This window comes from Neopelma chrysocephalum, unplaced genomic scaffold (genome assembly GCF_003984885.1).
Source record: "Neopelma chrysocephalum unplaced genomic scaffold, ASM398488v2 Primary Assembly neopelma1_108, whole genome shotgun sequence".
Lineage (NCBI taxonomy): Eukaryota > Metazoa > Chordata > Aves > Passeriformes > Pipridae > Neopelma > Neopelma chrysocephalum.
In genome coordinates, this window is record NW_020897773.1 from 507,696 (window position 1) to 519,914 (window position 12,219).

The 12,219-nt window shown below is 51.0% G+C and overlaps 1 protein-coding gene across 1 annotated transcript in view; it reads right to left on the minus strand.

Annotated features, from left to right (window-relative positions):
- The window catches only part of PARP1 (poly(ADP-ribose) polymerase 1), a 34,313-nt gene extending 23,706 nt beyond the window's left edge, over nucleotides 1–10,607 (minus strand). Inside the window, exons 1-4 of the mRNA XM_027696563.1 lie at nucleotides 10,425–10,607; nucleotides 6,264–6,426; nucleotides 5,269–5,387; nucleotides 3,964–4,178 (exon numbers count right to left, since the gene is read on the minus strand). Coding sequence (XP_027552364.1) covers nucleotides 3,964–4,178; nucleotides 5,269–5,387; nucleotides 6,264–6,426; nucleotides 10,425–10,544 — 617 coding nt within the window. The 5' untranslated portion in view covers nucleotides 10,545–10,607. The remainder of the gene's footprint in view (nucleotides 1–3,963; nucleotides 4,179–5,268; nucleotides 5,388–6,263; nucleotides 6,427–10,424) is intronic.
- Between the last annotated feature and the right edge of the window lie 1,612 nt (nucleotides 10,608–12,219).

A 12,219-nucleotide genomic window follows, 5' to 3' on the forward strand; every position in this document is an offset into this window, starting at 1 on the left:
TGCCAGGTCCCATCAGTGAGCTGGGGCTGTGCGCTGCCTCGGGGTGGGAAACCAGCTGCACTGTGCCACCAGCAATTGCTTGAGAAAAACTCCTTATTGTGTTCTAAATCAGGCAAGCAGCAACCAACATGGCAGGACTGGCTCCAGCACACACAGAGCAGTGCCCAGGCCAAGCAAGTCCTCCCTCCTCCCCAGCTGTAGCCTCTGCCAGGGGCAAAACCAGAGTGTTCACTGAGCCCCACCGTGAGGGTAGCGACCTCCCTGAGTTTGAACAGTCAGGGGTACACGACACAATCTGGGAAAAACATACCAGCTTGAGTACAACACACTCTATTACAGTATTAAGACCTCTGGTTTGGGAAGGTGTAAGTGCTTAGGATGGGTGCCCAACCCTGTATCTGCAGTGTCTGCTGATGGTCAGGCTGCCTCCAGCAAGCCAGCACTCACTCCCATAATGTAACTTGTCTCCTAGTCTCCAAGAGAAGCAAATCCAGCACACCAACCACTGGAAGGTGATCACTCTGCTGAGAGGCCCTGTGACCTAGGGAAAGCATCCAAATTCCAGCAGTGACTCAGTTTTGGCAGCTTCTCCTCAGAGTTAAGGGGACAGCAGTTGCTCTCCCAGACAGAACGATTACTGTACAACAAACGGAGCGGGAAGGATCATCCCAACTGCAGAGAGGCATAAAGCTTTTGGTCACCTTCTCCTTTGTGCCTGGCTATGCCCAAGGCTAAAGCAAACACTAATCATTTTATATAGCCTAGAGAAGGGAATGGCAAAGCTGAACTCATCTTGCACCTTCCCAAAACAGCAAATTTTAGAACAATCGACAAAATACATCTTCAGTGATACACACATTAATTTTATCTTCCATCCTTGGGACCAAACACTGTGCTGCTCACAGCAGCCGGGTGCCACTGTGTACATCCCTTTTCCTGCTGAGAAAAAGACACTCTTCCAACATCCAAGAAGTACAGCCCAACAGCTTAGAAGGACTGGTACTTCTCAGGCAACACAAAACACCACTTCTCACCTTCATGGAGGATACACAGCTACAAGACTTATTCCAGCTTTGGAATAAGATGAAGACGGAGGTGAACTGTCCTGTCCCATTCTAGCCTGGCCCCTCTTTACCATCTACTCTCTATTTTTCATGTTCCCCGCCTTACAGTGAGAATGAAGGGGTCAAAAGGACAGTCACAGCAACGCTGGGTAAGGCAAGCAGCCCACGGGAGGAATAAGAACTCCCCTTTTCACCTCCTCACAGTAAAGCACTGCCAGACTGTCAGTGACCTGAGTACTCACCATTTGCCTCAGGCAACCTCTGCAGTTAATCCAGTGCTGCATGACATCTCCAGAAGGACACCTTGCTCCTGTCCTGGACAGAAATTCTACCCAAACAAGAGAGGCAGAAAATACAGGGAAGTCTTACAGCTCAGAGCAGGAGGGTGAAACACATCCTACCAAAGGAATACTGTCCAAGGGAGCTCGCAAGCTGCTATTGCATTTGCTACATCAGTATGTGAGCATTCCTTCCACAGAGAAGCTGCAAGCAAGGACACAAGATCCTCCTCCCCCAGGCCTGCAAAATGCTGGTGCGTAGGCAGGACAGCCCCAAGCCCAGGGGAGGGTCAGTCTGTCTCACCCTGAGGAAGCTGAGGAAAAGAGACAGAATCCTCACGGGAAACCTTCCCATTTCTGCCCTTCAGAAGGAAAGGATTTTCCAACCTGTTCTCGGTAGCCCTGCTTGGCACCTCACGTCTCTCATCTGCAACAGACACACCATAATGCCAACCTTACAGAAAGGGCTGACAGGGCAGTCCCAAAGATTCTCCTCAGAGTATGGGCTGGACATGCAGAAGCAGCACTTAAACTTGGATAGGTCACATCTGACTTGTAGAGACTTCTGAGTCAAGATATAATTTGGACACAGCACAATTAGGAATATCTTTAAAGATCATTTTGAGAATCTCACTTGCAATAGATGCATCATTTCAGCAAGACGCTGTAATTTCTGTTGTTAATTCCTGTTATCTGATTGAACACACAGAGTGAATGACTGGAGGTAAGTGCACCTCATTCAAGCCTCTAGTGTGTTTTTCTTTTGTCTTCTCTATAACTGCAGTGCTTTCTTGGCAGAAAAATCATCAGGTAGTTAGCACACCACACCTCTCCACCTCATTCTGTTTATCTACACTCTCACTCATTCAGTTTGTTTGACAACTATTTTTCCAACTGACCCCTACTACCCTTGGCTCAAGCACACAGCCCAAAGAGCAGAAGGTAGTGGAGCATAAGAGCCAGCCAGCACCTTCAGGGTTGAGGGGCTGGTTCAGGCAGTGATTAGAAAACAGGAAAGATGAGATGTCCCGCTGCTTTTCTGGCATGAGGTCCTGGTTCACATTACCCTACATCACCAGCAGAGCTTTTTTCCACTGCAATTCTATGCTTTTATTTACACAGTGACTACTCTGTGGCCTGTCTTTACAAAGCCTTCATATTTTGCATAGCATCCCAGAAGTGGCCCAGAAAAGCAGAGTCAGGGCAGACAAGAGAAGCACTTACACAGTCAAATCTCTAGAGCGTTGCTGAGGACACAGGAGAAAACTACAAATAACACCATGAAACTCACACACTGTTCTAGGGCAAAGTGGGACACGCAGCTCGGCACAAAAAGCAAAGGACTACTTGAAAAGCTGCAAATGCATTAAAATACTGCACTTCTGCTTACACTCTGTAACACACACAGAGGTAAAATCCCGTGGAATGCATGGAAAGGCAGCAGACTGCCCAACACATGCACACAGCTCCTCTTGGTCTCTACCAGTTTAGCTGAGTGAGGTGAACAGCACAGAACCTGATAGGGCTCCAGCAGCACTGCAGGACCCTCCCCACAGCACTGGCACCACTGCCCAACGCTTCTGGAGCAACTGCTTTCCAACCAGGAATAAAGCATGGGGGTTGCAGCCTCTGGCCACCACACAGCTCAGCTGATGCAGGCTCCTCTGTCACCTATGCCCAAGGAGGGCATTCACATACACACCAGGCTCTGAACCTACACCACACCCATCAGCTGCATGTCTGGAGGACCAGTATTGATGAAGACCCCACAGATCTGACACGGCCACAGCCTCTCAGAACCAAAATCAGTCTCACTGGACATTTTCATGGTGAGTCCTTGCAAAAGCAAAGTTGAATTCAGTCTAAAATGCACAGAGAAGCCCAATGTTTCCCAACTACATGATCTTTCTTATTTGTAGGATTCAGAAACACCTCAGGTTCCTTCCTCTTTAAGTTTCTTGTGTTCACTGGTTTGTGTTATGAAGCATGACTAGGCAAGGTCATTTCAAGATCAAGTAACAAAAGCCTTCATTAACAAAGAAAGATTCACCAGCACCAGCAAGTCACCTGGAAACACTTCTCTGTCAGTACAAGTTCTGTCAAGAGCCTCCACTAAAAGTTTCAACGCAAGGCAATGAAATTTCAGACATACCATAAAAGATTCAGCAAACAAAAGCATCCAAGTGTAAGCACTACATGGCCAATAAACACCATTATCAGATTACTACCTGTCACAGATCAGCAGCTCATAGATAAGAGATGTCAAATCAATTCTCTAACAAGTGGTTTGAGTGGAGAAACCATCACTGATAACAGTATCACACAAGGAGATGTGGAGCCCAGTACCCATTCGTATTAAGCTTGCATTATTTTATGGTTGAAAGCCCTGCTTCAGCCCTCCAAGTCACAGCTGCAGGTCTCTGCATTTCCTCAAGGCAGACATGGGGGGGCAATGCTCCCACGGACAGGGAATGTCTGCTGTCATCTGCCTCAGGTCACAGGAAGGACCAAATCCTCCTACGACCAATGTTGTTTTAACAACGTCACACAACATTTATTATGGATGTATTTAAAGACAATGGCTCCTCTGTACAATGCAATTTCTTACGCTGCCCACATACCCTTCACTCTTGGTAGCTGGGAGCTGCTTCTTCAGAGTTTCTTTATCTTCAGCTTTCAAGATGCTGAAGCCCAGGAGCTGAGTGGCCCCATACGACGGCAGGAAGCCCAGCTCTGCTCGGCGGCTCACAAAGCAGTCCGGGTGGTACCAGTTATCTATCATTCCCAGCTGTGGCTTTTCAGGATGCACCATCTTCTTGGAAATCCGGATCTGGCCCTGAGGTAGATTAAGGTAACACAAGAGCAATTGTTAGGCCATTCTGCAAAGAGCAGAATGTTAACAACATGACGCTTCCTAAACACCTGTAAAACAGCAACAGTTCTTCTATCAAAGTCTGCAACTTTTGTTCAAGCTCTTTCACTACGGTTCCTCTGCTTTCATCAATACTCTTTCTAGGTTGAAAAAGTCACCTTTTCAGGTAGTTTTCTGTTCAAAACCCACTCAAACCGGGTAATCCTGTTGTATTTTCTCCAACTTCCAGTAAGCTTGAACAAGTAAAACTCTCACGAACAAAGTCCATAAAGGTAATTCTAAAAATTGACTTTATGTCCCTACCACTCAAACATCCATGATCTTACTCTGTCTTACCACAAATTACTTTTTAGGTGTCTAACAAGTAGTTGGTTTACCTGCATTTAGACTGCAGTACTTTGTGCGCCAACAAGGAAATGTCTACACAACAGTCACCAATGTTTCTGCAGATAAAAGCATACCTGCACTGCTGTTTGGCCCTTGCCAGCTTTAGCCAATTGGCAGGTCTATTCACACCCATCAGAGGTTCGCAACTTCATTTTGCCAACTACCCTTGGAAGCAGAGCACCAAGATGTGTTCAACTACAAGGCTGCATCATTAATTAACGTCACTGCTGGTTTTGTCTGCTCTCATGGAGTTAATACGGATACCCTGCACACACACACACACACACACACACACATACACACACACAGAGCTGGTCTGGCTGAGGAGGAAGAAGAGGCCAACACCTTTGCAGTGCAGCAACAAGTAGCACCACTGCAGTTGGTGATGGCTCTCTTGTGACAGAAAAGCTGGTGAGCAGCGTTTCAGCCTGTTCTAAGACCCAAGTGAAAGGAAGGATCAGCAGGTTTGAAGCCCAGGCTACCTCTGCCTGAGGGGTGCCTTTACTGTCGGCTGTCCAGGACGCAGCTGCTCCTCAGACACAGAAATGCATCTCTGCAAGTGCTTTCCATATGCAGGACAGACAGGAAGCAATTATAAAAGTCACTGTTTGAATCAAAACTGGTGGGATAAAAGATAAGAGATGGAGAACCAAGAAAAGCTTTTTACCTTTTCTATTTTCTGCTCACAGCCTTTGCAAGTACTTCTGTTAGACTTAGCATATTCTGCAGCAAAGTCATTTAGGCTCTTCTCAGCCTTGCCACCTCCTTCCTGTTCCCCTCCTTTTCCTGGAGAACAAAGCAAATAAATATAGAGTTCGGCTTTAATGTGCATTCCCTTATTTTCTTATTCTCTGTCCCAGATTGTTAGCAGTCTGGATTAATAAACCTCTTGTGTTCCAGCCACTCATTTGCCAAGAATCTGAATACAGAGCAAGATAAGCAGTCCATGCCCAAAAGCATTTTGCAAACAAAAACCAAGTTCTTTAAACAGCCAAGTAGAAATTGCACAGAATTGCTTATTTAATTATTTTAAAACACTTGCAAAGGTGCACACAGCTGACCCTTTCTGTTTCTTTCCTGAAAGCGGTGTAAAATGAGATCTTACTGAAGAACCGACTGGAACAGGAATCACAAACAGCTCTGCTTCAAAGCAGAATTCCTCTTCCCAACCACAAGTTGCCTTTCGTTTTTTGTATTACTACATTTCCACAAGCAAAGCTCAACCTAAAGCTGCCCAGTATCCTTAGTTTACACTGAGACACAGTGAGTTTAGCCTAGTCTGGACTTCCACCCTTCTTACTTGCTCACCTGACTCACTAGTTCATGGGGTAACAAAGAGCCACCATAACAACCACACTGCAGTGAAGGTACCATTAAAACAACATACGACAGCAGCATTTGTTAATGTTAGAGAATTGAAAACAAAATACACCAACCATGATTACAAAAAATACTTTTCAATATATCTGCCAACTGACTTGGCCTTTTCCCCCTCACTGATTTAACATGCTGGATGATACTGCCAGTGTCCTGGCAGAGACACTTCAACAGCTCCTCTAACATCACTTGCTGAAGGGATACAGAAATCAATCACCATGATAACAGCATGAGAAGAAGGAGCAAAGTTCCAGCTGAACCTCCAAACACGAGGCCTCTGCTTACCTCCTCCAGGGCCTCCAGTTTCAATGGCTTTCTTGATTTTCTCCTGATCTTCCCACCGAAGCTCAGGGAAACCATCAATGTCTGTGTGGGACACGATTCTAGCCCGCTTCCAGAAGCAGCTGTAGTGGTGCCAATGAGGGACTTTGCCATCAAACATAGGCGACTAGGAATAAAGCACATTAGGCCAAGATGAAGCAATTCAGGTAGAATCAAGGGGGGAAAAAAACCCAAACCAAAACCCAAGATAAAAAAGAGTATCTGGGCAAACATAAGCGATTTTTTTATTTATTTTATTTTTCTTTAAATTAAGAGATGGATACTATTTAGGACAAAGTCTAAGAAGAAAATCTACTAAGACAGACAAGCTGCTGGAGAGATGTCCCAAAGGGGATAGACGTGGAAGGAGCATTTAGCTAGCTTAACCAGTTCATCTTCCTGCTGCTTAGCCCATCTGTTTTACTGGAAAAAAAACAAAGGTCATAGCCTCAGCATGGCTGCACCAGCCCCTTGGAGACTGCTGCAGCACGAGACGCTGCTGATCTCACTCCACTCTGAGCGCAACAACACGATCCCTTTGAGAGCCACTTCTCAAGCAAACTGCCCATGTCCTGGAGAACCCAAGTCAGGCACAAGACAAGAAGGGTAGCTCCAAGGACCGTGGCCTGAAGAAATCCCTAAGTGGGCTGCAGGAGGCAGAGGCAAAATTTAAAGGAAACACCAAAGCCCAACTAAGTCCTGCATCAGAAGTCTAGAGGAGGCCACGAAGATGATCAGGGGGCTGGAGCACCTCTCCTGTGAAGAGAAGCTGAGTGAGTTTGGGTTGTTCAACTTGGAGAAGAGAAGGCTCCAGGGAGACTTTATAGCACCTTCCAGTACCTGAGGGGGGCCTACAAGAAAGCTGCAGAGGATGTAATGATAGGACAAGGGGAACAGCTTTAAAGTGAAAAGGGTAGATTTAGATTGGATATAAGGAAGAAATTCTTTACTGTGAGGGTGGTCTAAGGGGTGGCATTCCTGCCCATGGCAAGTTGGTTGGAACTAGATGGTCCTTAGGGTCCCTTGCAGACCACACCATTCTACGATTCTGCAATCAGGACAGAAGCATCACCCAAATCCTCCCTGAAGTGCAGCTCCAGAGTGCCCTGCCCTGCACCAGCCTTATCATGCAAGTGCTCCAATTGCTTATGACTCAGACACGTTAAGTACCAGCCTGTCATCGCTTCGGTTACCCATCAGACAAAATAACTGTACAGTGGTTTGGCTCCAAATAACACACACAAACAACTCAGTGCTGTGTAATTACTATTACTGATGATACAGAATCAACAACCTAGGAAAGCTTTCACTGTATCACTCACAAACAGGAGGGAGATTTCCAAGCCAAAAACAACAGTAGAGTTTCGTGCATGAGCAAAAAGGAAAGGGCTCTGAAGACCACAGCATGGAACCAGGAGAGCTGGGAGCCCAAAATACAACTAACAATCAACCAAAACTGTAAGAAGACATTTTTATTTCCAGCTGGACTCTTCCCACAAGCCAGGATTTGGATTACCCAGCACCACAGCACTCACAGCACCACAGCAGCCACCCTGCAGTTGCTCTCAACGCCTCTGGAAGTCACAAGCACTTTTGGCACCGAAAGTTGGACACATCTGGGCTTGTGTTGAGTTTTCCTGAAGGACTCCTCAGGGCTCTGCCCCCAGCAGAAAGATGCTGGCGGCACAAGGCACTGGGGTGTATGAAAGGGAGCAGAGCTGGCTCAATGTACAAGATAGCCACGCATGCAGTGAGTAGATCTCCTCCTCTATGTGGAGTTGTAGACTTCCTGAGTTCTCTATGTGAAAAATGAAACCTTCAGGCAAGCTAGGTCTTGTTTACACAACTTCTCTCAGCTCACCTATCTTCAGACCAAAGTTTCCTAAACAAACTAAGGAAAAAAGAGATCGATTCACTTTCACATTGCATATGCAGATAACAGAAACCACTCAGTTCTAGCTGGAAGCAAAAGGCGAAGCTGTGCTGATCCTGCAGTGCCTGGGTGCCTGCCTTGTTCCAAACATTGAGCACCCCACTGACGTTCAGAGCTCTTGAGGAACCAAAACAAAAGGGGGGTCACGGCTGACCCAGCTAAGGACTTGGTCTGGGCTTCCCTTTGATTTCTTCTGCACAGTTTGCAAAAGAGCTCTGTGTATTGATGGCGGCACAGAGGCTGCTCTGCAGGGGATTTCCCCAAGAGGAAGCAAGGGGCCTTCGTGCTCTGTGCTCTGCTGTGCTCTGCTGAAATTCGGGAGGAGGGATGCTCAGCAGCACGGTGTGAGAAGTGCTCTGCTGGTAGAAAAATTGGCAGTGGCGGGAGAGAGCCCTTTGCAGAAAAGATCAAACAAATTCAAGACATTGTGGGGGAATAAATAAAATTACAAGTGTTTGGTGCAAGACTTGCAGTTTTGGGGAGATGGTTGGCAATAAAAGGCAGTGGCTCTGTGAGGAATGCCACAGTCCCTGCTGTCTCCTTCCACCTGCCCCCAGGAGATCGCTCCATAAACCAAACCCTACAGAACCAGAACACAGGCACGCCGCGGATCCCCAGGCCTCCGTGCTGAGGAAGGGCAGCCCGCCTCGCATCAGCTTAAACTGCTGGGGAAGGCAGGAAAGGATAACAAACGCGAGAAAACCGAGGAGCAGCAGCTGGAGCAGGGGAGGAGGAGCAGCTCCAGCGAGCGGCTTAGGGCAGCCGGAGAGACAAAAGGAAAAGGCAGCAGCAGGAACACGTGCGAGCAAACACCGCAGCCTGGCACCGCACGGTCCCACGTTTTTCCCAGAGGAAGGAGGCTCTGGGGAACAAAGGCAGAGGCAGGTATTTCCCCTGTGGGGAGCCAGCTGTGCCTCCAAGCCAGGCAGACCTGCCAGCCCTGCCCCGCATGCAGCAGCCCCCGCGGGGGGCCAGGCCCCGGCAGCCTGGGCGAGGAAGGACTGGACCCTTCTCCTCCTGCTTCTAAGTGCTGTCTCTCTCCTGGGCACAAGGAGGTATGTCCTCCAGAACCTGCTCCTCAGGGAACCACAGCAGCCATCCATGCGCAAGGCTTTCCTCTGGCGCTCGCACTCCACGACCTTGCTCGCCTTCCACAGTTACACACATATATATGCCTTTGCTTATCTTTCACAACAACAACCCCCAACCTCAGCCCGCTGTCCTCCCGCATCCCCAGAATGCTGCAGGTGCCCCCTCCCACCTCCCCTGCTGGAGCCAGGGGAGATCAAGTACCCCCCTCCCGAGAAAGACGCGTATGCCTCCCCCGCACAGAGGCGATTCCCTGCCCATCCTCGCACAGCGGTGTGCGATGTCGGCTCCGTGCACAGCCCCCAGCTCTCCAAAGCAGGACAGGGCCCTTCCCACCATTCCGAAGGGAAATTGAGCAGTTTCTTTCCCAAAAGGCAAATAACAACGTGAGGGTGGCTGACAGCAGGACGTGCCTTCGCAGCCAGTTCGCTGATTGCGGTTCGGCTGCTCCACGCCTGCCCTGTGCCAGCAGCTCTGCAGGACCATCCGGCCCGCCCGCCCACCCTGCGGTGTTACTGGGACTGTCAGGGGGGCTCGCACGGGGCTGCCCCAGACCTCTCACCCCTTCGGTGGTGTCCCTTTGCATACAGTGTCTCGTATGCAAAGCGGCCACCCAGCGGAGATTCCCCGGCCCCGACACCGGGTGCCCCGAGCGATGACGCTTCCCGGGGCACGGAAAATCCGACCCACGGAGCGAACTCACCTCCCACCTCCCCCCCTGGGCGGCAACAAAGCGCCTCTGTGGGGGCCCCCAGGCCGCCCCCCCGGCCTTGCCACGGCACCGAGCGGTGAACTTGGCACCGCTTCGCCTCCAGCCGCCCCTGCAGCGCGGGTGGAGCGGGTCCCACCTGCGCCGGGGAGCTGCGGGCAGGCTGCCCCGGGCACGGCGCCTGCGGCGGGCACGGCACCGAGCGAAGGCGCCTCCGCTAAAAATAGCCAGCGCTCGCCCCCGCGCCAGCGAGCGGCGCGGCCGGGCGGCTCCGGAACGCCGCGGCGGGCGGAGGATGCGGAGCCCCGGACTGGCCCCGCCGCTGGCGGCACCGATCGCAGCGGCCAGCCCAGCCCAGCCCAGCCCAGCCCGAGCGGGCCCCGCCACGCTGTACCTGCACCATGAGCGCCAGGCGCAGCGAATCCTTGGCGATGCTCTCGCCGCACTTCTTGCAGGAGGCGCGGCCGCTCTTGGCGTACTCGGCCCGGTACAGCTTCTCCGCCGGCTCCGCCATCGCCGCCGCTCCCGCCGCCGCGGAGCCGCCCCGCGCCGCGCGCCCGCCGCGCCCCCCGCCCGCGGCAGCAACAGCCGAGCGCCGAGCGCCCGGCCCCGCCTCGGCCGCCGGACTGATCGGCCGCTCGGGCATCGATTGAGCATGCCTGGCAGGCTCCTACGGTGTATCAATGGGGGGCGGGGGCGGTGGCGCGTCACGTGGCGCGGGGCCGCGCGGACCCCAGAGGACGCTGGTTCGAGACCCTCCTGATCCCCATCCCGTCCCCTGCCGGGACCCTCTACATCCTTCCGCCTCCCTCCGCCTCTCTGTCCGCAGCCGCACAGAGCAGGCTCCCCGGCTCTTGGGAGAACCTGTGCTCAGCAGCTCTCCCGCAGCCAAACACTGACCGCGTGATGCCGCTTCCAGGCGGGCATCTCAGTGGTGCCCAGAGAGAGGATGGGGAGCGATGGCCATACACTGAAACACAAGAAGTTCCGCCTCAACATGAGGAAGAGCTTCTTTATGTTGACGGTGGCAGAGCACTGGGACAGGTTGCCTAGGGAGGTCGTGGAGTCTCTCTCTCTGGAGATATTCAAAACCGACCTGGATGCACTCCTGTGTCACCTGCTGGAGGTGACCCTGCCCTAGCAGGTGGGTTGGACTGGATGATCTCCAGAGGCCCCTTCCAACCCTAACAATCCTGTGATTCAGTTTTCTCCAGCCTCTGGGGATAACGATGAGACTTCTGACAAAAGCAAAGGAGAGCGATTTGAGAAGTTAAACCTGGATTTTTTTTTTCTCCCTCACAGGAGGTAATTATCCCCTAGTATCAGCAGAGGGCATTGGCTCTACAGCTTCTTTGGAGAAAGGAAGAGGAGAGCACTAAAGTTACTCCAAACCCTTTCTAAGTATTTGTCGTGAATTTTATAGAGATTCTGGAAATAAGGTTTAACTAAGGCTGGATGTGCAGCTCCGGCTGGGATTCAGGCACCTCGCAGGTGTCACTCAGAGTTGCACACCGGCATCTCAGCTAAACCTGCGATGCTGACAGACCTCTGATCTTGTGCTGCCCATCTCCCCGGCTGTCACACGTCTGCTGTGTACCAACGCAGCGCTGGCCTCACAGTAAGCCCCCCAGCAGCCTCCGGACTAGCGGCGTGCCAGGGAGGAAGGATGGACCCTGGATACATCACTGCGGATTTGGGGAAGGAATAAGAAAAAAATCTCTGTGCAGCACTAGATGGTGCTGCGAACACACAGTCGGATACACAGGTACTCAATACAGCGGAGCCTTTGCTATTGCTAGTTACTTCTTACAGGAGTTCTTTACCCAAACACCAGTGGTTCAGAGGCACATCAGCGCATTTGGTTCCACACTGGGGAAAAGTGACAGACCCAAGAGAGCTCATCTGGATGATCCGACGGGCAATTGGGGGTGGTTACACCCCACACTGTCCAGCACAGCTGCCAGAGGCTTTGCCCGCTTTGAAGGTGACCAGCAGAGAAGCGTGTTGTGGCACTCACCCATTTTAACCAACCTACTGCCACCCTGTTCCATCCAGGGACTTCCAAGAGGAAAGCAAATTACACACAAATAAGAGTTGACTTGAAAGAGTCATCCTGAGTCAAGTCAATGGCCTGGTTAACCCTGATCCTGCCTTTGCCAGGAACTGACATAAGAAAGGCCAAACAAGCA